The following is a 26398-nucleotide window of genomic DNA, read 5'->3' as shown; positions in this document are numbered from 1 at the left end:
GAATCGGGGACCTGCGAGTCGATCCGGAGTTTGGGATGTCCCTTTCCATTATGCTCCTCTTCCAGGTTTCTTCAGCCAATCAGAGTGCATGTAGCTGACACCAGCAAGCTAGATGCGCTTTGATTGGCTGAAGAGACCCAAGAAGAGGAGCATAACCGAATGGGACGTCCCGATTCTCCGACTGGCTACCAAGGTAATGGTGAATGCAACGGAGCTACAACGAGTAGCTCATTTGCATTCCCTTTCCTTAGTGAATTCCCGTTCCCTACCGATTCGCTATGGAATCGGTAGGGAACGGGAATTACCGACGACTTTAGTGCATCTTCCTCTCAGAGAAAGGGAGAAAACTTTAGTTAGGCGATATCTTGATTTGATGTTGCTAAGCATCCAAGTACCTTTTAATTTCCTCCATGCTTTGAGATTTAAGCAATTGACAGTGTTCAGATCATTCAATTAAAAAGATTAAGCTTCTTAAACTGAATCAGAGCCACTGGTTCAGGCTGCTTTCTCTCTGAGATGGGGCCTATAAGACTGAAACTTGGCCTGTCATACTTGACTTGCAAGAGAAGGACGCTTCTATTCCAAAAAGAAAAACCTTCTTCTGTACTGAGTTATGATTGTACATCTAGAGCAGAGGTTCTCAACCCAGTCCTCGGAACACACTGTGGCCAGTCAGGTCTTTGGGATATCCACAATGGAATATGCATGAGATAAATTTGCATGGAACGGAGGTAGCCAGGACAGGACAGATGAAGAAATGTTTACAGAAATTAGGAAAGCTGGAACATTGGGCAACAGTATAATGGGTGGGTTCAATTACCTCAATATTGACTGGATAAATGTTACATCAGGGAGCACTAAGGAGGTAAAATTCCTAGACATAATGACTGTTTCTTGGAGCAACTGGTTCAGGAACCAACAAGAAGGGAACTAGTCCTTAGTGGAATGCAGAGCATAGTATGAGAAGTAACAGTGTTGGATCCGCTGGGAAACAGTGATCATAACGATCAAATCTGAGCTAAAATCTGGAGTGAAGTAACAAAGTGTAGGCTCAGTAAACGAAATTAATAAATACCTGGGGGTTCAGAACAGGAGCTGGCATAAGCTGTGAAAAGCTGGGCTGGCTGGCTGTGAGTGAGGGAGAATATATGTTGTTTTTTTAGCACTTGGGGCATGAAGGGGATAAGTACAGGTGAGCTTTGGGGTCTGGCTAAAAGGGGAGCTGGTTTGAGTCTGGATTATAGAAAGGCGCAGTTTCAAGGGGGTTGCACATCTTTGAGCATCTGTTTTAATATTCTAAGGGTTATACTTGATAGAGGGAATTTATGGGAACTTATTAAGTGATTAATGGGGAATTTCAGTAATGGTTTGGTTGTTTTTAATGGGGAAAATGTGGCATTTTAAGGGTGTGACAGATTTTTAAAATCTAAACTTGTGAAGAGGTCTTAAGAGGTGTGCTACAGGGGTGCAGCAAGTGGGGAAGAGGTATCATATTCGGGTGTTAACATATTGAAGAAAATGTCTTATCCCATTAAAGTCTATGGGAATTCAGTTTCAAAAATGGAGCTGATATTTAAAGATTCAAAGTTCCATCTTCATCAGTACAAACTGTGACTTCCCTGAAAGACTTTTTGATTGGATCGTGGAGTGGAGTGGAGGAGTGGCCTAGTGGTTAGGGTGGTGGACTTTGGTCCTGGGGAACTGAGGAACTGAGTTTGATTCCCACTTCAGGCACAGGCAGCTCCTTGTGACTCTGGGCAAGTCACTTAACCCTCCATTGCCCCATGTAAGCCGCATTGAGCCTGCCATGAGTGGGAAAGTGTGGGGTACAAATGCAACAAAAATAAATAGTAAGGGAAAGATGATGTCAGAGTATTCTGGTTGTTATAGTTACAGCTAAAGGAAGACTAGGAAGTTTGTTTCTTAGTGTAGAAAGAAAAGGGTTATTGCTGTTATGAATTTTACAGGGAGAGAGATTAGGTATCAATGTCTGAAAAGTTTAGGGGAAAGGGCTTGTAGTAATGCCAGAGAAAGCTGCCGATCCTGAGCTGTTGAATCAGAGCTTCAAAGGAGAGACAGCAGTGGCGTAGCCAAGGGTGGGCCCAGGCCCATCCACTTTGGGTTCAGGCCCACCCAATAGCAGCACATCTCTAATGTGGCTGGCAGGGATTCCCAAGCCCCACCAGCCGAAAACTCCCAACTGTCCCTCCTGAATACCTTTTAAATAGCAGATCTTTGCCTGCTACAAGCAGCGATTGATACATACTGTTCGCACTGGCCCTGCAGCCTTCCCTCTGATGTATTCCTGCTTATGCAGAAACAGGAAACTGCATCAGAGGGAAGGCTGTGGGGAAAACGAGCACTGTGTATTAGTTGCTGCTCGTTGCCAGTGAAAATCTGCTATTTAAAAGGTATGCGGGGGAGGGGGATGTTTGAGAGACCATATGGCATGCAGGCAAGAGAGAGAGAGACCAAATTACTTGTGGGACAACGCGGAGTTCTTCTGCCATTGTCGCCAGGGTTGCAGTCTTCCCGCAACACTGGGCAGGTTTTCTGTGAGCAGCTGCGGAAAATTTTCGGCGGCTGCGGGGTGCAGGTTTGGGCTTTTTTCCTGTGGCCGCTGTGCGCTTTTTTTCCGGGGCTTCTATTGGTCCAATTTGGTCCAATAGAAGCTTTTCAGGGGCGTGGTTGACATCAGGGGCGGGGTTAACGACGTCAGGGGGCAGGGTTAATGACATGGAAGGCGGGGCTGGTGATGTGAGGGGCAGGGTTGGTGACGTGGGAAGCGGGGTTGGTGACATGGGAGGCGGGGTTTGACTTTGGGCGTTTTTTGGGCGGGTTTAGGGCTGATTTTGGGCTGGGAAAATTTTTCCCATCTGGCAACCCATCTGGCAACGGTTGCCAGATGGACAGTTTCCCCACCCAATTGGGCAGTTTTCCGCAACCCACTGCAGGAAACTTTTGCCCACGGTGGGTTGCGGTTTTTTGGGCTCGTTTTGTTTTTTTCTGTGCGGGTTTTGGGGCGGTTTTTTGGCCGGCGGGGGTGGGGCTAATGGCGACAGAGGCGGGGTTTGTGACGTTTTGGGCGGGGTTTGCTGACGTATTGGGCGGGGTGATGACGGTGGGGGCGGGCCTGATGACAGCGGGGCGGGGTGATGACAGAAGGGGTGGGGCTGATGACGGCAGGGGTGATGACAGAAGGGGCAGGGTTGATGACGGCGGGGGTGGGGGTGATGACGGAAGGGGCGGGGTTAATGACGGCGGGGGTGGGGTGTGTGCGGTTTTTGGGCGGTTTTGTGTGAGAATTTTTTTTTTTATTTGGCAACCCTGAACCGAACCCACTTCCCCAGGATCAAAGTCCACTGTACTAACCACTAGGCTACTGTTGTGTACCTACTACTACTACTACTTATTTCTAAAGTGCTACTATAGTGCTGGGCAGATTTATACGGTCTGTGCCCTGAAAAAGACAGGTACAAATCAAGGTAAGGTATACACAAAAAGTAGCACATGTGAGTTTATCTTGTTGGGCAGACTGGATGGACCGTGCAGGTCTTTTTCTGCCGTTATCTACTATGTTACAATGAGGCATATTTTCAAAGCACTTAGCCTCCCAAAGTTCCATAGAAACCTATGGAACTTAGCCTCCCAAAGTGCTTTGAAAATATGCCTCTATGTAAGTTAAGATGTGATTCCATGTGCTCCAATGAAAGGCGAGTTTTATTTTACTTCCATTTAATTTCAATATATTCTATCTTTATAACACCAGGTTTCCCATGGCAGATTATAGTAAGTTAAGATGAACCCACCAGGAAACATATCTTCACTGAAAATTGTGAGGTGCAGCGAGATAAAAGGAACGGAGTCTGGAATTAGCGGTAGAGGAGACCCCTCGAAACCTAAACTCCCCTTACACCACCCCGATCCCCTCCCAAAATAAAGAATGCAAAACCAAGGAAGTTTAATCAAAACAATTAGTTTTTTTTTATTGTTTTCAATCGCGTCAGCGAATGTTTTGCGCCTGTCAATATGGCGACAAGCTCCGCCCACTGACTTCATCCCTCAAAATGGTACAGATGGGCTTATGCCGTCTCCTGTCATTAAACCTTGGCCATCCCGCTCTCTCTCCTCTCTGACGCTCACGCAACTTCCTGTTTCCGTCAAGGCGGGATGCCCCTCAGACAGGGCGAGGGGTTGTGTTATAGGGGACGGTGGCACGGGGCACCGGAAAAAGAAAGATTGTTGGTGGGCACCTGGGCGACCTCAGGTATGAGTTTGATGATGCGCGAGGTGTCGGATCGCGGACAAGAGTGGAAGATAGTAGAGTGAGAGATGGCAGATCCCCGAGTGTGAGGGCAGCCGAATGCTTGTGATTTGGTATCTTTGTTTTCACCTACTTTGTAGTGCCCCATATTTACGGTGTAAGAGTCTCCTCCCCAGCTTCGTCTGTTCTCTTTTGCATCTCCTATACTGGCTCTAGCTCCTTCCCTCTCCACCTACAGGCCTTTTGCTACCCTTCTCTACACGCCTTTTTACCTCTTCCATTTCTTTTCCCTTCTTATCTCTTTCAAAGACCTGTCCCCTCCCGTTGTATCTCACCCTCTCCTTGAACTTTTTTCGTTTTCAGCTGCCTTCCAATCCATTTACAAATTCTCCCTTCAAACCAGCTCTCCTCCTCCGTTTTCTGCATTTAGCCTCCCAGGCCTACTCATACCCCTGTCCCACTCACCTAGTCCCTGCTGTCTTTATTCCTGCTCAATTTCTTAGTTCCCAGTTTTCCCCCCTCCCTTTACTTCCCCAAGTCCCCACTGTTCATTCATACCCAGTTCTGAGACCCTACTCACAGTACCCAGCCAATTTGATTGTGTTGTTCTGATTTCCCACCCACCCAATCTCAGAACCTCTGCTGAGTTCCTGCTTTTCTGCAACTCCATGTCCTCAGTATCTCCCTCCATTGTCTCTGCCTTTTCCCGTGTAATTATTTCGCTCTTTCCTCAGTGTGTTCCTCTGCCTATGGCCTAGTTTCAGCCTTCTCACAATATTTGTCCTCTTCTTTTCTCCCAGCCTTCATCCCTCTATCAGTCTCTAGCTACTGTTGTTTGGTCCTCAACTCCTGCATCAGCCTCTAAGTTCTATGGTTTCAAACATGAGAAGAGGCCCTTCTGTTTCTCTCAAGCACAGCTATGGGAGCAAAACATGGTCCTGCTGCTGTGAAGGAGTGAACCATGAAGCAGATTTTCAGCATGTTTAAGCTTTGGCATCCTGAGCCGGCGCCTTGCTTGCCTGCCTCTTAACCTGCTAGAGTTATCAGTAAAGTAAAACCAGGATGTAGGACAGCATAGCTTGGGAAAGAATGAGCTAGTTGGTTACCCCTACTGCATACTGTGGCAAAGGGACGCTATGAATGTGGTGGTGTAAAAACATTGTACTGCAGTATGAAACCCTGCAAAGCTGCTGTTTGGGAAGGTGATGTAAGGATTCTTTCTTGTTCTTCCTCTATGACTCTGAAAGGGGTAATATCTCCCAATGGGTTGGTGTTATGCATACCAAGATGGGAGTGAACTTCACTTTTAAGCCAAAGTATGAGTATGATCTCAGTCTCTCAAATGTATTGTTATTGCTCTTGCTTTTGCATTGTGTCTGACGGTTGACAAACTCAAAATTACCTGTTCCTTAGCTGGGCTCTAGTATTACCTAGAGTTCATATGATATATACAGGATTATCTCAAGGTGTGTTTGGAAACCTATTTTGAATGAAGCTGGTGGTATGTGACACAATTTGAACTATTTCTGTGTTTTTATGGCACTTTTTTTTTTTTTGCCTCCGATTGCATCTTCTGGTATTTGAGGATTTTTGAATAGTTTATGGTGGAGGAGTGGCCTAGTGGTTAGGGTGGTGGACTCTGGTCCTGGGGAACTGAGGAACTGAGTTCAATTCCCACTTCAGGCACAGGCAACTCCTTGTGACTCTGGGCAAGTCACTTAACCATCCATTGCCCCAGGTACAAATAAACCTTTAAATCTAGACTGAAAGCCCACCTCTTTAACATTGCTTTTGACTCGTAACCACTCGCCTCCACCTACCCTCCTCTCTTCCTTCCCGTTCACATTAATTGATTTGATTTGCTTACTTTATTTATTTTTTGTCTATTAGATTGTAAGCTCTTTGAGCAGGGACTGTCTTTCTTCTATGTTTGTGCAGCGCTGCGTATGCCTTGTAGCGCTATAGAAATGCTAAATAGTAGTAGTAGTAGTAGTATAATATGTAAGCCGCATTGAGCCTGCCATGAGTGGCAAAGCGCGGGGTACAAATGTAACAAAAATAAATGTATTTGCTATAATGCCTTTTTGCAGTCTTATCAAATCAGTTTACATATGCTGTACATCACTGCTTCTCAATCTTTATTGCAGTATTTGTTATGGTAAACCTGAAAACCAGAGTGGCTAGGTGTGCCTCCAGGAAAGGTTGAGAGGCACTGTACAGAATAGTAACTTGGCATGGATAATTGTATTGATAATCCTGTTCTTTTTGCTGTTATCTCTCTATCCACCTTTCTTGCATCAAGCTTTTTATTGGTTGAAATGAGTGTCCCATGTGAAGCAAAATTCTTGCTTTATGGCATTTCTGTCAGGGACATGATCCTGGTGTGTTTTCTGGTGCCGTAATGTTATAGTATTTACACAACGTCCAGCGGATGAGTTATGTTATCCTTTATGCCTTTCTATATACAGGTCTGTGATGAGATATACGTTTTCCAGTTCTGTGCTACAGAATCTGCATTTGTGTAGTTTTACAATTTTTTTTCAATGCTATGACAATCTTATATGCAGTACGCTGTCCTGTGTTGCAGTTTTCATTATTTTCTTGAGTAAAGTGGTGTGGTACCATTCTTATCATGAAGTTTAAGTTCACCTCTCTTTACCTACCCTTTTGTCAGGGTTTGATCTATTTGTATTTCTCCCAGTTGGCTATATAGTGCGGTTGTAATGGTCTCTCTTAAGTATTCTTGATGGGAGACAGCTGTACCTCTCAAGCCTTTTGCAATTGTTGGTAGAGAGGCTTTGTGAGGCAGTGTCCTTGGCTGCCTTGGTGTTTTTAGAATGGGGTTGGAATGAGAAAGTGGTAAACTGGTTATGTGGTATAATTGCCTAAAGGTCAGACGTACTTAGCATTTTCCCCATATGTTAAAATGGTGAAAACCCGCTTAGTGTATTGGTCTTCAAACTGAAGTGTATTTATTGCTAATCAGAGCTGGATATGGGCTAGGGCTAGTGGTAACTGAGCTACGTTTATTGTGCTTGCTACATACATGTAACATATTGGACACACAGTATTTGTTTTTATGAGGGCAGCTTTTAAGTTTTTATATGTGCAAACCTTCAAGTAGTTAGCCTTTTAATTAAAAAAAAAATATCCTGGCATGCTTTTTCCAGCCAGTAAAGGGGTAAAGGGGTCATGGATTTGATATACTGCCTTTCTATGATACATCCAGAGTTGTTTTAGGGCCTCTTTTACAAAGCTGTGCTGCTGATTCTCTGTGTGGCAAATGAGAGCAAGCCCATTCAGTTCGCTAGCATGGCTTTGTAAAAGAAGCCCTTAATTTTTGTATTGTATACAGGTGCAAAGTATGCTTTGGGATTTAAGAAACCGATCCCAATGTGTACTTTCTATTACCTGACCTAACACCACCCACTTTTGTCTGCTCTAAAGGGGGTATGTGCAGTTTTAAAAAATATGAATAATTGCCTTCTATACTGAAATAACCTTCAGAAGCTAGTACCAAAAATATTTTCAGCTAACAAAAAAAAGTAGTTTCCTTATTCTGCAAGACCAATCTAGACTAGTAGGTCATTAGGTGTATTTTTAAAGCACTTAGACTTACAAAGTGGCATAGGTTATCCATCCCTCCTCAGCAGATTGACTTCAGGTCTCAGATTCTTTTTTTATTTCCATTCTCTTGGGCATGCATCACATTCCTATTTCTCCTTCCTAGAACCCCAGAACACTACAAGTCCTGGTGTGAACTCAGGACTGGATCAACCATGTCTTGTGATATCAAAGCTCATAGCTGCTGCTATATTTCAGGGATTTATAGACGGATGGTGGAGGTCAAGATTCTAGGAGTGGAGGAGTAGCCTAGTGGTTAGAGCACCAGTCTTGACATCCAGAGGTGGCCGGTTCAAATCCCACTGCTGCTGCTGCTTGTGATCTTGGGCAAGTCACTTAACCCTCCATTGCCTCAGGTACAAAACTAGATTGTGAGCCCTCCTGGAACAGAGAAATACCCAGTGTACCTGAATGTAACTCATCTTGAGCTACTACTGAACAAGGTGTGAGCAAAATCTAAATAAATAATTAAATATCCATTTCCTTACACCATTTGTATTTACCCATCCCCTGCTGTACGTTTCCCAGAACTCAGATTGCAGGATGACAGCAGTTCCACATCCAATCTGTGCTGCTCCACTACCTGTGTGAGCCTTGGAGGCTCAGCAGTCAGTTGATCCACAGTCCAAGGGTCACAGCTGAACATGGTGCTTCTTGCTCTCAGACTGCCAATATTGCACACTGAATGGGAGATCACTGGACACAAAGGCATGCATTCATGTTGCAAAAAATCAATTAAGAATAGATAAATATTTTTATCCAAAATTGCTATTTATTACTATGCTATTTTTTGTCTAGCTCATATGAGATTACAAACAAACATATACAAAATGTTTCTTCACAAAACAATGGTTACTATTCCATATTCTTGTCCAATCAATATAATATAAACCATAGTCTGTACTCTGAAATCCTAACAATCAAGAGTAATACAGAAGTTCATGTATTTCAAGAATGATGTTAATTCCGTTGTACCGTTATACCGTGTTGTTTCCTTCCAGTTATATCCTTGTTCATTCAATTGCCAATAATATTGGCTGAATGATAAATTGAAACTGATGTTCTTAATTTCTCTTGAATTCTCTGTATACAAAGCAAAATTTCTCTTGCAGCTCTACACAGTGCTGTGTTTCGCCATTGGTGTCCTCGGGAGCTGTTTAAAAGTCGCTATAATATAGCGGTATACCAGCATGATTCATCCATTGTATATATTTATCAACTGCGGTAGCTGTGAATATAATGTAGTATTAATCTCATATCAACTAATTTACTTTTCTAAACTTCTGTATCAAACATTTGTCTTTACTTACAATTACATGATATTCATCCTATTCCTCACTGACACATTCCCTCAGACAGGAGACCCATCAGGTAGGTTCGTCCTATGTTCTTCTAGTCAGTGAGAGGCAAACACACATGCGCAACAGTTTCCTTTTAACCATTTAAATACCTTCACAGGGACCTCCCACTGGTTAAATCATGTCAAAGAAATAATTCAAACCAGCTGTTACAGATTTAATTAAGTTAATTGCTGCTAACCAATGTTAGATTACTTCTGCCCATTCCACATCCTTGTTCAACCCATATGGGAAGAACGTTTTCCAGGTGAATATAATTCTTTGTTCAGTGATCATCAATTTCTGACTTATATTACCTCCTCTCCCACCCATGTTAATCTTAATTAAGATAGAAAATTTGGGGAGGGGTGGAGGGGGACCTGGAACCTTGCTGGCGCCCGTTTCCTTTCTGTTGGAAATGGGCCTCTTTTACTAGTAAAGTAATAATTTAAAACTGTTTACTCAAGTTCTCTTTGTAATCTTTGTCTAATATTATATTTTGTGTAAAGATTATAAATAGCAATAAAACAAAACATAGAAAAGAACATAAATTAGCCTTTTAAAAAAAGGTTTAATCTTAATACATTTTTTGATTAGCTTTTGAAGCCAATACTTTCTTCTTCAGATCAAAATGTGTAAGGTTAAAGATCAGAAACCATTCGGTGTGACATGTAGAATAACAGGGGAGATCAAGTTGGGGGGGGGGGGGAGAATTTTTCACATCATTGTACAAACGCATTCATTGACAGACATACCAGCTCCCCCCCCCCCCCCCACACACACAGATGTGCTGACACAAATACTGATGGGTGTATGCATATATGCATACACATGGATAGTTGGAAAGAGATCCATGAGCTATGCTCTGCATGTTTCCTCCACTTATTAAAATAAGAAAGAGAATTACAATAGTCCATCCTACTGGTGGCAGGGTGGGGGGGGGGGGGGGCAGATAGAAATGAAGCCTCCCCAAAAATTCCAATGTATGTTTCTAGGGGAGAAGCAGTTCCATCAATTAAAGAATTATATTTTTCAAGCTACCCTCTTCTCTCCTCCTTCAGTCAGACACATGGAAAACTAACACATAATTGATATATATACATAAGAACATAAGTGTTGCCATACTGGGAGAGACCAAAGATCTGTTACGCCCAGTATCCTGTTTCCAACAGTGGCCAATCCAGGTCACAAGTACCTGTCAAGATCCCATACCCATGCATGTACATAGCCAAGCATGTACACACACATCCTCACATACACAAAACAAACATGCTAATAGACCCATGCACCACTTGTGCAAAACACAGATAGAACCAGGGCTTTTTTTGAGGGGGTACTTGGGGGTACTGAGTACCGGCACCTTTTCCATTGTTTGCTAAAATTGACCCATGGACCTCAATTTAATGAAAGTGCTCAGGCTCAACACACCAATTCTGCCTTGTCATAGATTCTGTGACTGGTTGCAGGGAGCCTGGCTATTGTGGGGTGGCTCCCTCAGTGATCACCCCACCCCTGAAGTGTGGCCTGGCATTTCAGTACTGGCATTTTTTTTGCTAGAAAAACGCACTGGATAGAACAGACAGACTCACAGATACATATGCAGACATAATGCTTACACTTTTAGAAGGGTTAAAAATTTTTCCTTGAGCCACACTCTGCATGCTTTACACACTTGTACTAACCAGTCTTCTGTGGGCTGATTTCTACCACTTGTCATCTTGTTGAGCCATATGTTAGCACTGCTGCTTGAATTCACCTCAGAAACTTGAGAACGATGTTTTTTTGGCTCCATTACAACAAAGTGGAAGAATGCTGAACATTGCGAACGTAGAGGGTAAACAAAGGGGTAGCGTAGACAACAAAATGCAAAATTGTTGCTAAAATTTGGGAAGCTGAAGGTTGATGTCATGACCTTTTTTTCCAATTTCCATACTGAGGAGCTATGTAACAGATTTTTATTTTATTTGTTTGTAGATCTGGATTTTAATTCAGCAACAGCCACTTACATTTTGCGGTGTCAAATGTTTCTTCTCAAGTGTAATGCTGATGTGCTCGAGCTATCTATGGGAATGCAGTAGAAAACATACAGCTGCCAGAAGTCTGGACATATTGTGCAGAATTTGCTAATCTTTTTCTGCATTTCCTGAGGAATTAACAGACACCATGGATCAGAATAACAGTTTGCCACCATTCACCCAGGGGCTAGCATCTCCTCAGGTAAGTCAGCCTGCAGCTGAAATAGTATAAAGCCTTTCTCATGCATTAGGGTAAAAGAGCAATTACATAAAGGGGCAATTAAAAGCCTTCAATGAAGACATGGCGGGAATGTTATCTGCAGTGAGAGGCAGTTAAAATTCTAACCACCTTACTGGGTAGACTAGATGGGTCATTTTGATCTTTATCTCCTGTCATCTTGCGGGGGGTACTTTATGCCTGTGATTATCATTTTATAGACTCAGATTTTTCTCAGTGTTTATTCGTTCATTCCTTTTTCATCCTGCTAGACCAGGCCAGACCAATGGGTTATATCTCCCTATCAGCAGATAGAGATAGAGAAATGAAACTTCTAGTGACATCCTCTACAGAACACTAATGTCATCTTGGCATGCATAGTGTGACACATTTACTCAAGTATTCTGGGGTTAAACCAAATAGTATTAAAAATACACACAAAAAGTTTAAAACATGATTTGTGTCCTAATTGTGAACCAATGCAATCTAATCGGATATGGTATAGGTTTAGCCACCATGTTTCTTATTTTCACAAATCTTCACCAAAACCATAATAAAACATCCATAAATGTTTCAACTCTTTATCTCCACTGGAGGTTTTTGACTAGTGAAGAGCTTGCTAAGTATCCAAGAATTACAATTGAGTAGTCCACATTGGATACAAAGCAATCTGCCAATTCTCTATACACTTGTGTACAATGAGAAGACAGAGCATCTGAAATATTTTCCTCCATAAATAATAATAAAAGTATAAATTGAAAGTTGAGTACTACTTGTAATTATAAATATTGAATAACTCTTCATTTACAAGTACCATAAAGATAGTAAACTAAACATGAAAATATTAATACAGTTCACAGGCTTGAAAGCCTCCTGTTTCGCCATAAGGGTCTTTTGTAGCGTTTTTAGCTTGTGGTAGAAATCAGCTTGCATTAAATGCCGAGATGCCCATAGGAATATAATCGGCATTTACCGCCATCTGACTTCTATCGCAAACTAAAAATGCTACAGCAGCTTAGTAAAAGATCCTCTTAGTAACTTACCTGGGCAAGGATCTAACATGCAGTATCCTTTGGCATATTTCTGAATTGATGATTTCACCATCCTGAGGGTTAGGAATGAAAAGAATTTTAACAGCAATCAACTAGAAAGCCCCATCCTCCCTCAATGATTTCACATTTCCTTTGTGAAGGTCAGCCACCGAAGTGGAAGAATGCTGAACACTGCGAACGTAGAGAGTAAACAAAGGGGTAGCATAGACAACAAAGTGTTTCCAAGAACATGAGGGAGTCGAAGATTATCATAAAAAAAGACCACTAGTAGACTTGACATGGCACCATGTTTCAGCAAAAGTGCCCGCCTCAGGAGTCTAAAACAAGCAAATCAATGAATAAATACACAAACATATTTCTAAAATAAAGGATAAAAAGAAATACTTGAAACATTCAGAATTTGAATAAAAAGACATGAAAAAAGGTTGCTTAAGTTGAGCAGACAGTTAAACAAGTAGTATATCGCCAAAGCTTAATACTTCATATGATATATAATAGAACACATAAATTGATCCTAATCAAAATAAAAGCTAGATATAAAATTTTACCTTGTTGTAATTACAAATACATCAAAAGGCTTGTCAGTACGCCACGCACAACAGACGTGGAGCAGTCTACAAAGGTATGAAAATAGACCATATTGAAACCCGCCCCCCCCCCCCCCCCCCCCCCCACAAAAGCTGTCTCTTAGAATAAATAATCTAAAAGGAAAGATTAAAAAGTGTTCCAAGGGATAGAAACTAGCAGCAAGCACTCTTGGATACAAAACTATACTGACAACAAAAAAAACAGAGAAATAAAAAGGATGTACCAAAAGGATAGGAGTAAAGTGCTGACAGTAAAAACAAAAGTTCATACAATACTAAAATAGACAGTAGTCGCCAGAGAATGCTTAAGAACTAGATATACCCTGGTTCCTAAGATGTATATATAGCGCAGCTACAATTGGGTGTCTAAAATAACCAAGATTTATTGGACAAGCGGAGACATTGCTGAAATCAGCTGTGTTCTCGAATAGCGTGCAAAAAGATGCTAAATCCACTGTGGAGTGACGCAGGGTGGGGAAATGTACCACACGGTGCACAAATATGCTATTGTACATTAAAAATGCAATTTAAAAATGATTCAAGTTATAGATTGAAAACTCCTAAGGCTCACGCATTCATGCAAAAAATGTAAATGAGTGAGTTTACAATCGGTCTTGTGTGGATAACACAAGGAGATTTCAAGAAAGAAATAGGTTACTGTACCTTGAAAAAGACACACCTCAGGGGTGTTGTAAAATCTTCCAGTATTAAGCACTACTGCAGAACACAGTCAAAGCCAAACAGAGCTGCTATCGAAGAACTGATTTAAATAGGATCTAGAGGGAAATTGGCGCCAAGCAACAATGACGCCACATATGCATACATAAGCAAGGTGAACAGTGAATGGCATTGACAGGTGTTAAAAAGCTAAAAGTGAACAGCAGACATGAGCGTGAAGTAGGAAAAATTAATAAATAGTGCATTCTATTTAAAAGTGAACAAAACGAAGTAAATTCTGGAGTGATATATGCAGACATATATAAACATGCTCAAATATAGATACTTGAGGTGATATTGCTCAAATGTGAAAAAGGACAATTGAATCAATATATATAATAAAAATAGTATAGAGGAAAATTGAATGTAATCATCATGAATAAATATCAGTACAAATATGGATGAATGGAGATAAAAATAGTATTTGACTTATGTAAAACAGCATGAAAAAGAGCAGTGCAATCCCTTTGTTAAGATCATATAAATACACAGGTGATAAGTACATGTGAATGTGCTCCCAATATGGGAAAGGATCAACATTTAGTAAAGTGCATATTTTCGCTTGATAAGTCAAATACAATGCAAATCAATGTATTGAAAATGAAGGTGAACTAAAAACAAAGCTGCATGTGTGTGTATGTATGTATGTGTATATAGAGAGTAGCAGAAAGAGAAGCAGGCCAGAAATGCTGGCCAATTTTATTGAAACAGTTACCTGACTTGGCCACATTTCGCCCTGCGGCTGCGTCACGAGTTAGGAACTAACAAATGCAGCAATTAAAATCAAATAATAAATAATGGTTAAATATTCAAAACAGCAAATACATAAAAACACAATTATGATTACAGTTCAGAAGGTAAAATAATTGAGTATAAATATTAGTACAACAAAATTGTATTAAAATCTCATCTAAAAACGCCTTGTGGATGAAATGTTTTTGGCTACCTCTAAACACAGACAAAGAAGTTAACTGGTGTAATTCTAGAGGGAGGTTGTTTCACATTGTTGGTCATGCTATAAAAACATTTGTGAACGATTTTCCTCCGGACGAACTTGGTGAAATGAAGGATCATCTGAAAGACACTTCCCTTGTGATCTTAGACTTCTTGGTGGGTGATAAATTTTCAAACTTTGTGAAATATGTATTGGTGCCTCAAGTAGCGCATTAAAAACTAACATTAATATTTTGGACTTGATACGCTAAACTGTAGGGAACCAATGAAGGTCAATAAGTTTTGGTGTAATGTGATCCATCTATTTAATACTCCAGCAACTCTTGCTGCAGAATTTTGGGCAACCTGCAGCACCCTCAGACATTTGTGGAAGACCTCAAAAGAGGGCATCGCAGTAGTCCAAGTATGGCATAACATAGGTCTGCATCACTAAAAGTTTGTAGACAAAAAGCTTTTAAGTCTTATTACCAAAAAGATCTTTTAAAAAAACAAAACAGTTTTAACAATAGCAGCAAGTTGATGTTTAAATGATAAAAAGGAATCAAAAATGACCCCTAAACTTCAAACTGCATTTAGCACAGGAAGAGAAACATTCTCAAACTGAAAATTTGACAACGAGCATTTCTCCTCGGAGTTGGATAGCCACAGAACTTGAGTTTTCTCTACATTCAATGAAAGACAAGTGGTGCTGACCTGGCCGTGACAGGAGGGAGGGTTCATCAGAAAATATTAACTGCAAAAACTCTTCATTTTTGATCTGGAAATGTAGTATGGATGGATTGCGTTTGATTTGTCACTTAGTATTTTATGAAAATTGTATAGCATGGTGGTATGGTAAAGAAGCTTCAATTTTCTAATAAAACTAGAACAGTTGTAACCTTGTAATATGGTTTTGAAGTCCTAGAAACCCTACAGCCAGGGCCAGTTTAAGGCCTGAGCCAGGTGAGGAACTGTCTCGGGGTACTGAAGCTCAAGGATGTCAAAGCCTGCCTCACTGGTTCTCCCTTCAGTGGTGAAAGCAAATTCTTTTGCTTTCGCAAAAGTTGGTTCAGGGTACCACATCTCTTGAGCTGGCCCTGTCTCCAGCATGGGAAAATCCATTGGATAAAATGTAGGGTTTAGGATCTGAGATTTCTTGGCCTTTCTGTAATTGAAGCCACATTGTTAATTAAGTATTTGTTTGCAGCTGAAGTTATGTAAGCCAAGTGGCTAATACTTTATTTCCTTACAAATGATTCATTCTCTTCTGTAGGGTGCTGTGACGCCTGGAATCCCTATTTTCAGCCCTATGATGCCCTATGGCACTGGATTGACACCACAGCCTGTTCAGAGCACAAATAGTTTATCTATACTGGAGGAACAACAGAGGCAGCAGCAGCAAGTTCAGCAATCTACATCACAAGTAACGCAGGGATCCACTGTCCAAGCACCACAGTTGTTCCATTCACAGACACTTACAACGGCACCGTTACCTGGAAACACACCATTGTACCCCTCTCCAATGACTCCCATGACGCCAATCACACCTGCAACACCGGCATCTGAGAGTTCTGGCATTGTACCACAACTACAGTATGTAGTCCTTGAGATAATTTCTTAATGTACTGAAGGGTTTTCTACTAAGCAGTTTTCCCATAGATGCAAAATGGGAAAGCTGTTCAGTACATTTGGCCCTGAGTTATATATCTTAAAATTATTTTGATGACCGTTAGCTGAAATTGGTTCTGGTTTTTTATTGTTGAACCAGTGGAAGAATTTGGGCTATTTCACAACTCTTTTCAGTGGATAGAAAGATTTGACCTCCTGTAGCCATGTGAGAAGTTGCAGCAGTTTTTTGGTATCAGAAGAACGTACCATGCTTTGTAAAAGCTTTCACACTTTTGTACATTTTTCACATTTTACTGTCTAAAAATACAATTCATAATGTATTAAAATAGCAGTTTGTTTCACTGATCTACAAAATATACGTACTTTATGCTTTCAATATGATGGGAACAACTATAGAAATATTCAGAAAGTAATTATGGCTAAGGCACTATAACATACCTTTCCATGACATCTCATTGGTTGATGGGGAACTTACCTTGCTTTTTTCAGTATTACCAGCACAGAGTGAAATGCCATGAATGGTGCCTTTTGAGCAGCCTGATTTGCTTTCATCTAGCATGCTAGAAATTTTATGTAGCATAGACTTCTGTGAAAATTATTGAATTACTTAAAAGATAGTGTCCTTTCCTAAGGGCCCTTTTTACAAAGGCGCACTAGTGTTTTTAGTGTGTGCTGTATAAACACCCATAAGAATATCATGGGCATCTACACAGCACACGCTGAAAATGCTAGCGTGCATTTGTAAAAGACCCCCTAAGCATGCAGCTAGAGGCTGGCTCCAAAGTAATTCCTTGCTTTGATGCTTTGTAAAGAAACACTGCTTATATGGCACAGTATCCTCAATCTATGCCCCAGACTCATAGTGGTCACATGAATTAATGCAAATGTTGTGAGTCCTCAAGAATATTCAGTTGCTTTTTTTTTTTGTTCTCAAACTCAGGATACCAGGAAGAATCCCATTTGCTTGCATTAAGTGAGCTTTCTGTCTTTATGACATTGTGAGTAGGATAAAGTTGAGACAACACAGCATTGAGAGGGTTCAAACTACAGAGCAAAGTCCAAATAGCAAAAGAAAGCACCATGAGCCTTCAAAATCGGGACAGAATTCCTTTATATGATGGAACTCTGTCCCAATTTTGAAGGCTCTTGGTGCTTTCTTTTGCTATTAGGATAAAGTTGGCACCAGATTACTAAGAGAAGGGAGTCTGTTGCTGTGATCTGCTGTTTATTCTGAGGGAATGTCTCTTCATAATGCTTGGAGCAATAGGTGCACTGAAGAAAAATGTGCCATTAAGGACGTCCTTGGCATGCGCAGAGCAGCCAGCATAACGCTTGGTTGCTCTGCGCATTGTTGACCGGCTGACTGGCCGAGTGTTTACCGATAGAATAGAGAATGCAAGTGAGCTACAACAAGCAGCTCAGTTGCATTCCCTTTCCTTAATGCATGCCTGTTCCTTACCGATTCGTTAAGGGAATCAGTAAGGGAAGGGCTCTAACGATTTTTTTAGTGCATCTTCCCCTGAATGTCTTGGTCACTATTGATACTGAACATCAGTAGAGCCCACTGGGATCAGTCTAATCGAAGAAGAGGAAGTTTCAGCCACATATTTATCAATAATGAATGATACCAATGCAGGACATGGACCAGAGGCTGAGGTGTCTGGCCATTGCTCCCAATCGAAGCATGACCTGGAAATCTTTGTGTCTTTTGCCATGAAGATTGTTCATACTTCATGTCATCATAGAAGGCATGATGGTCTCCATGAATCTGAGACCTTAGTTTTGATATTCCTCAAGTGACTTGGAGGATGTGGCCACTCCTACGGTCATGCAAAAGTTCAAGAAGTGGATGGAGGGTTTCTTTGCTCGATGTGATGCTGCAGCCTTAACATCTGTATCCAGAGCAGAGCCTAATCAACTGATACCCGAGACTCACCCCCTGCGTGAAATAAACGCCTTGATACCAAGGCCTTGAGAAGGTTCAGAGTCTAGGTGTTTCCAGTGTGTTGGGAGAAGAAGCTTCACTGAGGCACTAGGAATTCTCAATGTCTTGACACTAAGGAAGCCTAATAGGAGGCCTGACCACTGTGTTAGCTGCTGAGTCTCTGCCAGTATCACACTACTGCGTTCTTCTGTGAGTTGGAATACTCCTTGGAATCTGGAGCCAGGGAACTTTGTGGAGAAGAGGTCCACTGGTTTTCTTCAGACCCTTCCCTTCCACATGAGAACTGCAAATCCCCCTCCAGAGGAGCTCCCATTCAGTGGTATATCTATCTATATATCTATATATATATATATATACATATATATATATATATATATACACATACAGTGCACGTTGGATAAGCACATGCTCTGTTTAACTCCATGCCGTACTTCGGTCCCGTTTTTGGTGCCATCAGTTTCTATGGGGACAGACTTTGGTTTAGCGCACCACTGATAATGCAAGATTCGCTTATATGCATGGTTTAAGATCACTCTTCTGCAGGGAAGACTCTGCATATGTTCACTTATGTAATATGGAAGCCGATTGGCGCGTGACAACCAACGAGATTTCAAATTTACCACCCCTTTAGCTGCCACAGGCAGAATAAGCGAAAGAATGTTGTTGAGTGTACACTGGAGTCGTCGTCATCGCGGTGGAACTGTAAGACTTTAACACTGGCTGAACGAATAGAAGTTCTTAAAAAATTAGAAAACAAAGGCAAGCATCTATTACTAAAGAATATGGTGTCAATACCAGTCAAATTTCACGTGTCTTGAAGCAGAAAGACCAGCTTCTGGAAGACTGGCAAAAACAATACAAATCCACAACGGAAACAAAAACGGGCGGGAAAAGCTGAGGAGGTAGAAGATGCTTTTCTTCGGTAGTTTCTCGAGTCAGGAGCAGACAGATTCTGCTCCTGACTCGCCTGCATGTAGGCGCATATCTCGACATCAGTGCTGTCGTCAGCTGTTTGTAGATCATAATCAATAGCTAGGTAGCGATGAAACTCCTCTTCAGTAACACTGGCTGGGATGTCAATAACCTCTTCATCTGATGCGTTTGCAACAGCTGCATCTGTTTCGTCCCTCTCCACATCCTTAACAAAGCTTGCCCGCTTGTAGCAGTTCACAATGGTTGTCTGTGTAACATGATTCCAGGCTTCTTTCTGCATATGTAGGGAATCCAACAGTGATAAATTACGAGCCAGTTCAACAGCACGTTTATCCTTGTCAGTCTGGTCATCCATAACGCTCATCAGACGACGTAGCACAAGAGCCCAATAATGTTGTTTGAAATTGGCTATTATGCCCTGATCCATAGGTTGGATCAGAGAGGTAGTGTTTGGTGGCCGGAAGACCACCTTGATGTTACAGCCTGACATCATCCCTGTTTGCAGCACAATTATCACAAAGCAACAAAATCTGACACTTTTGTGCCCGCATTCTAGTGTCTAACTTCTTTAGCCACTGCTTCCAAATTTCCCCAGTCATCCATGAATTTGCGTTAGCCTCGTATGACATAGGAAGTCGCTTAACTTTCTTGAAGCAACGGGGCTGTTTGCTCTTTCCAATGATGAGGGGTTCCAACTTCTCACTCCCATCCATATTGCAGCAAAGGAGGATCGGCAGTTGGTCCTTCGATGTTTTACCTCCAGTAGTTTTGGCATGTTTGAATGCAAGTGTTCCATCAGGAATCGCTCGCCAGTAGAGACCGTTTTCGTCAGCATTGAAAATGTCACGAGGTGCAAACTCGTTCAAGATTTTAGGAAGAACTGAAACAACCCAATTTTCAGCACCAAAGTCATCAGCGTCTTGTTTCTCACCATGCTGTTTCTTGAATTTTATGTTGTTTCTCTCCATCTTTCCAGCCATCCAACAGTGGCTTTGAATTCAGTTAGTCCAAGACTTTCTGCTAGCTGGTTAGCTTTCTCCATAAGCAGTGGACCACTGACAGGAAACTGTCTGCTCCTGACTCGAGAAAACCACCGAAGAAGAGCATCTTCTACCTCCTCAGCTTTTCCTGCCCGTTTTCGTTTCCATTGTGGATTTGTATTGTTTTGCTAGTCTTCCAGAAGCTGATCTTTCTGCTTCAAGACACGTGAAATTTGACGGGGATTGACACCATATTCTTTAGCAATAGTTGCTTGACTTTGTTTTCTAATTTTTTAAGAACTTCTATTCATTCAGCCAGTGTTAGTCTTACAGTTCCGCTGCGACGACGACCCCAGTGTACACTCTAACAACATTCTTTCACTTATTCTGCCTGTGGCAGCTAAAGGGGTGGTAAATTTGAAATCTCGTTGGTTGTCACGCGCCAATCGGCTTCAGTATTACGTGCTCGCTTATGCAGAGTCTTCCCTACAGTGGAGCGGTCTTAAACCATGCATATAAGCGAATCTTGCACCTATCAGTGGTGCACTAAACCATAGTTTGTCCCCATAGAAATTGATGGTGCCAAAAACGGGACCGAAGTACGGCATGCAATTAAACAGAGCATGCGCTTATCCGACATGCACTTAAATGGAGTGCATTGTAAGTGTGTGTATATATATATATATGTGTATGTGTGTTTATACAGTGCACTGTCCTGTCTGTCCTGATTTAGATTGTAAGCTCTTTTGAGCAGGGACTGTCTTTCTTCTTCATGTTCAATTGTAAAGCGCTGCGTACGACTGGTAGCGCTATAAAAGTGATTTATACTAGTAGTAGTAGTGGTCAAATTCACTCTCAAGAGTTGAGAGTTCCAGGACTTGCTCCTTGCTGCCTCCTGAGAGGGAGACTCAGACATTGGAGTTTTTTTGGGGAGAGACTGATGCAGAATGCTATGCTTTTGCATAGAATCCTGCCAGTTCTTTTGTACTTGAAAAATATAGTGTGTATTGTTAGTGTTGCAGGGAGTCTGTGGACAAGGGGAGTGCCTTGGACAGTAGCCAAAGGGTAGGAATGTAGAAAATACATAGTCTGAGTGACTTTTGTATTTTCAGGATGGCATCAAGATCTTCTGCTAGATTGGTGCCTGCAAGGGCTATTGGCCTCGGACAAGATTTACATAAAAAGCTTGCTGATCTGCTGTGCCGTGGAGAGAATCTCTTCTGAGATAAAGTTCAGGAAGCTACCACTCTTAACACCTTCTCCAGGCCCATTCTCCAGGCCCATTTCCGGCCTGGCCTTCTCCAGGAAGTATCAGAATTGAGGACAATGGAGATCCTATTATTACTACTCCTCCCAGTCTTGGGGTTCTGGCTCTCATCCCAGGCAGTAGAGGGCCCAAAAGTCCCAACCTGCATCACAGCCAAAACCAGGGATGGGGCTTTGACTGCTTTCTCGCGAGACATAGGCCATCTAGAACAGATACAGGAACTAAGGCTATCTGAAGGAGGGAGGCAGACAGATGGTTTCTCAAAATAGTCTGAATAGGATACCATCCTGCTTAAATTCATAATGATAGATGTAGTTATGCAAATTTAGATACTACTAGTCTGATCCTTAGAAATACCCATGCAGATCTCAGACCCAGATAGGAAACTATACAAGCATGGCATAATTAGTTAATCAGTATTTCTATGTGGTCATAATAATGTAAGGTGCACATATATGGGTTCTTTTGGTATGCGTGTGTCTTTGTTAAAAACAAAAAACAGTGGAATAAAAAAAACCCAGGGACAACTAGGAACAACTGGAAAAAGGAAGACCTAGAGCTAGGAAATCATTAAATTTATATTTTTAAGATACTGACCAAGTAGTATTTGGTCAGAGAACACTTTGATTGTATTTAAAAAGCAGTAAATGTTTTTGTTCCCGTTGAAGGAGTCAAGCTATATTGAAATGTGCAGTGTGATTGATCTTGTTACATTTTGATGCATTGAAACTTTTAAGCCAAGATAAATGCACGTTTGTCTATGTGTGGATCACTAATCGTAGAAGGTTAGAAAAAAGAAAACAACTTAATTTGCTTTACAAAATGTACATTTGTGCTGCAGTATAAGACAGTATCATTGATCACAATTGGGTCAATATTCAACAGATGGCAAGTGCTGACGGTTGCCAGCTAAATTTGACCCTGGGCACCAGCAAGGAATATCTGGGTTCTGAGCAGCACCCGGAAGTTATGTGGGCATGGCCGATATTTAGTGTTTTACTCATAGATAACCAGGCAAAGTTAAGACCGCCTTTTGCGTAGTGCTGTATGCCAAGATAGCTATGTTGCCATCGGCACTGAATATTGCCAGCGCCTGCATAACTCCTTGCCCCTCCCCAATTCCACCCTTGGACTGTCCTGACACTAACTGACAAGTGCTGTGGTGATCACACCAGATTTTTGGCAGCACTCCATGGTTGAATGGCCCACTGACTAACCAGGCAGGAACCTCTCCTGCCTGGTTAAATTGTTCTGAACATGGACTCCATTGATGTTTTTTTTTTTTCTTTTGCCAGGAATATTGTGTCCACAGTGAATCTTGGTTGTAAATTGGACTTGAAAACCATCGCTCTTCGTGCACGAAATGCAGAGTATAATCCAAAGGTGAGCTGTAGTTTTAGAAACAATTTGTACATATATCTCTCTACTGTGATTGAGAAACCTGAGACAAAAACTGAATAGGAGCACTTCGAAGACTGGTCCTGGTTGTGATTTATGCACAGTTTTATAGCTAGCATTAAATAATTTCTAAGGGCTTCTTTTCTTTTCTACTACTTACAGATGATGAAACCTATAACTGTTCACTTATTCCACCTACCTCCTCTAATATTTTGTGGATTAGGATGGCAGGAATACATGTGTGCGCTCACCACAAATGCAATCTCTTCTTTTCCCTCTGTCTTACTCACCCCTGAACCATCTTACTAATCCACTTCACTAACCCACCCAACTATGAAAGTCCGCCTCTACAATTACCCGCTTAATACTTTCCTTCTTTCTTCCCTTACTTAATCTTTGCACATTATTAATTGTATCTGACAACCCTGGATTAACAGTGTCATAACAAAACTATGTAAGCCACATTGAGCCTGCAAATAGGTGGGAAAATGTGGGATGCAAATAAATAAATAAATCCTTGTTCACACTGGAGCTAGATTAAGGCAGAGGCAAGCTTAGGTACATACCTAGTGCCCCAATTTTTTTTTTCAGTATAATGTGACCTAGATGTTGGCACAATTTTTATTTGTTTCAACATTTTTATTGATGACAATTCAATGTAAACACTTTACAAATAAGAGAGCTTCAAAAACTTCACACACATATAAAAAAGGGAACAAATCTAGTGCTCATAATAATAGTCAACAATATCATTTGTCATCAAAACTTTTAACCAGTTATTCCCCCCCCCCCCCCCCCACCCTATAGGTTGGAAACAGATTTATGTCTCTTTTGCCCTCAAACTGGTAAACCGTTTACCCCCCCCCCCCCCATCTTAGAAGATATCAATACATGAATAAACATCTGGATTCAACCCAACTTCCCTTGTACTCCCCCCCCCCCCTCCCCAGGGAACATCAAAGCCCCCTTTCGCTCTTCTCCCCATTAGTATAACCCTACAACAGTACAACCTTAATTCCCCACCCCTCAGTACAGTTAGATACATGCTCCATAAAGTGTCCTCCTCCCTCTCCCCCATCCCTAAAGGTTATTAACGATGAGACTGTGCCCAAGAGGATTTAAAATGTCCAAATAGGGATTCCATATAAGCAGGAATGTCTTCTTATGTCTAAGCGTTCCCTTTGCCTCCCAAGAGACCAGTAGATGTATCTGATTCCTCCATTGCCAAAAGGCAGGAGGGTCTGGAGAAAGCTAATATTGTAAGATAACTTTCAGTGCCACCAGACAGAAATTACAGCTCAAAAGAGTTGTGGCACTAGATAGAGGTCAAAAATGTTCCAGGGACATCTAGCAAGAATTGTTCAACCGACCCCTGGAAGTGTCCAAATATTTATGGGGTCCTGTCAGATGTGTTCAGCACTTAGAAAGGTTCCCAACTGTCTGGATTTTTTCCAACAGAAGAACAAAAAAAGCATTAAGAGCCTCTGGAGCTAGGCTAGCAATTCTTTATTCAAAGACCTGATAGGGGCCATGTATGGGCATTCCTGCCTGTGGCAGGGGTCTAATATGAATATACCACTACTGTACCTACTCTAGCAGATTTTGGTAATTCCTTACATAGGGTATTTTGCCTTCCTTTCTTTTTGTTGGTCCTTCTGTTTGCAGTCATGGTGCAGCATTTTCAGTACCAGGTGATGCCTTTTGGTCTGACCATGGAGCTTTTCCAAAGTAATGATGATAGTGACGGCACTGAAGTTAGGCATCGGGGTTCATCCTTACCTGGATGATTGGTTGATCAGGGCTCCCTTGGAACAGGAGAGTCCACAGACTACAAACAGTGGTTGGTCTACTACAGATGCTCGATTGGGTGATCAACTTCGAGAGGAGCAAGTTAATCCCATTTCAGAGGTAAGAACGTAAGAATAGCCATACTGGGTCAGACCAATGGTCCATCTAGCCCAATATCCTGCATCAAACAGTGGCCAGTCCAGGTCACAAGTACCTGGCAGAAACCCAGTTAGTAGCAACATTCCATAGTAGCAATCCCAGGGCAAGCAGTGGCTTCTCCCATGTCCATCTCAATAACAGACTCTGAACTTTTACTCCAGGAACTTTTCCAACAGGAACTTTTCCAAACTTTTTTTAAACCCAGATATGCTAACCACCATTACCACATTTTTTTGGCAACGAGTTTCAGAGTTTAACTATTTGAGTGGAAAAAATATTTCCTCCTATTTATTTTTAAAGTATTTCCATGAGTGTCCCTTGGTCTTTGTACTTTTTTGAAAGTGTAAAATCAATTCACTTTTATCTGTTCTGCTCCACTCAGACTGTGTCTAAAGATGGCCGCGATGCGACGAGCGCCAGCAGTGAGCTCCAATGACCCTACTCGAATTAACCCCCTAAAACAAGTTACCAACTGGCACCATCAGGCAGTTCTTACCTGATAGGCTGTCCGGGTGTCCATAGTGGCTTGATGAAATCCACCTGCAGAAGGGAGACACGGTAACGACAGGAACCATATTGCCTCAACACCAGAGAAGGCACCCCCTTCCCACTGAATTGGTGGGACACAACTGTTCATTATCAAGGATCCCCTTTCTAAGAAAGGCGGAGGGGTGCAGCGTGGAGCAATGCCGAGCTAAGTTGAGTGAAGTAGCGCCACGACCTGGGGAACCTGTGGAAAAGGCCCAGAGGGAGCTATACTGTGGCAGTCTCTGGGAGCTGCATTGTCTCAAAAACAGAAAAGTCCCTCTTCCCACGAGGTGGAACAATGCTGAGTGAAGCTGTGCAGAGCAGTGCCACAACTCTGGGACCTGAACGAGGCAGAGTAACACTGCAAGGAGCTGTAGAAATCAGCACTGAGGCTTGGGAACCGCACAAGGCAACATTGAATGCCCCCCCGCAAAGAATGAGAGGTTAGTAGTAGAGCACATCAAAATGATGGCAGAATCCTTGTTAAACACAGGATCCTTTCCTAGGGAGGTAGGAGGCATTGTACTAACTCTTCTCCTAAAGGGAGAATCAACAAAACCGCGCCAAACAACTCTCTGGTACTGAAATATCTGGATATGTTTGAGTTCAGACCTCTACAGTTTTCCTGTCTGCCCTGCTTGCTTCCAGTGTTACTAGCAACAGCACTATGGTAGGATCTAGCCAATAGGCAGGGATGAGCCAGGGGAAGTTCCTGTGCTTTGCGTGGGACATTAGGCTGACTTGAAGAGACACCGTGGAACCAGTGAGTGCTCTTGGGGAGGAGTTAAGATGAGTGAAAGTGTCAGGAGAGGCTGCTGCAGGCTGAGGAAGAGAGTGGTAGCAAAAGCAGGAATTTTACATGGCGGTAGGCAGGAGTGACCAAGTGACCACACAAGCAGCAGCACAGCACCAGAAGAGTGTAGAGATAATGTTGTACAAATATAGTTTCCTTTTGAAAATTCGGGCTACAGTGTAGAAGTCCATGGTCGTGTAATCGTGCAAACCAAGTGAATGGAAGATTTTAG

At 41.9% G+C, this 26398-nt stretch overlaps 1 protein-coding gene across 1 annotated transcript in view; it reads left to right on the top strand.

Moving 5' to 3' along the window:
* The first annotated feature begins 4159 nt into the window (after nt 1-4159).
* Nucleotides 4160-26398, top strand: part of TBP (TATA-box binding protein) — a 44628-nt gene continuing 22389 nt past the window's right edge. Inside the window, exons 1-4 of the mRNA XM_030195953.1 lie at nt 4160-4267; nt 11200-11442; nt 16020-16339; nt 22796-22883. Of these exons, the coding sequence (XP_030051813.1) occupies nt 11389-11442; nt 16020-16339; nt 22796-22883 (462 nt within the window). The 5' untranslated portion in view covers nt 4160-4267; nt 11200-11388. The remainder of the gene's footprint in view (nt 4268-11199; nt 11443-16019; nt 16340-22795; nt 22884-26398) is intronic.

Source organism: Microcaecilia unicolor, chromosome 3 (genome assembly GCF_901765095.1).
Source record: "Microcaecilia unicolor chromosome 3, aMicUni1.1, whole genome shotgun sequence".
Taxonomy (NCBI): Eukaryota; Metazoa; Chordata; class Amphibia; order Gymnophiona; family Siphonopidae; genus Microcaecilia; species Microcaecilia unicolor.
The sequence above is the reverse complement of the archived record's forward strand: the minus strand, read 5'-3'. Positions and strand labels throughout refer to the sequence as shown.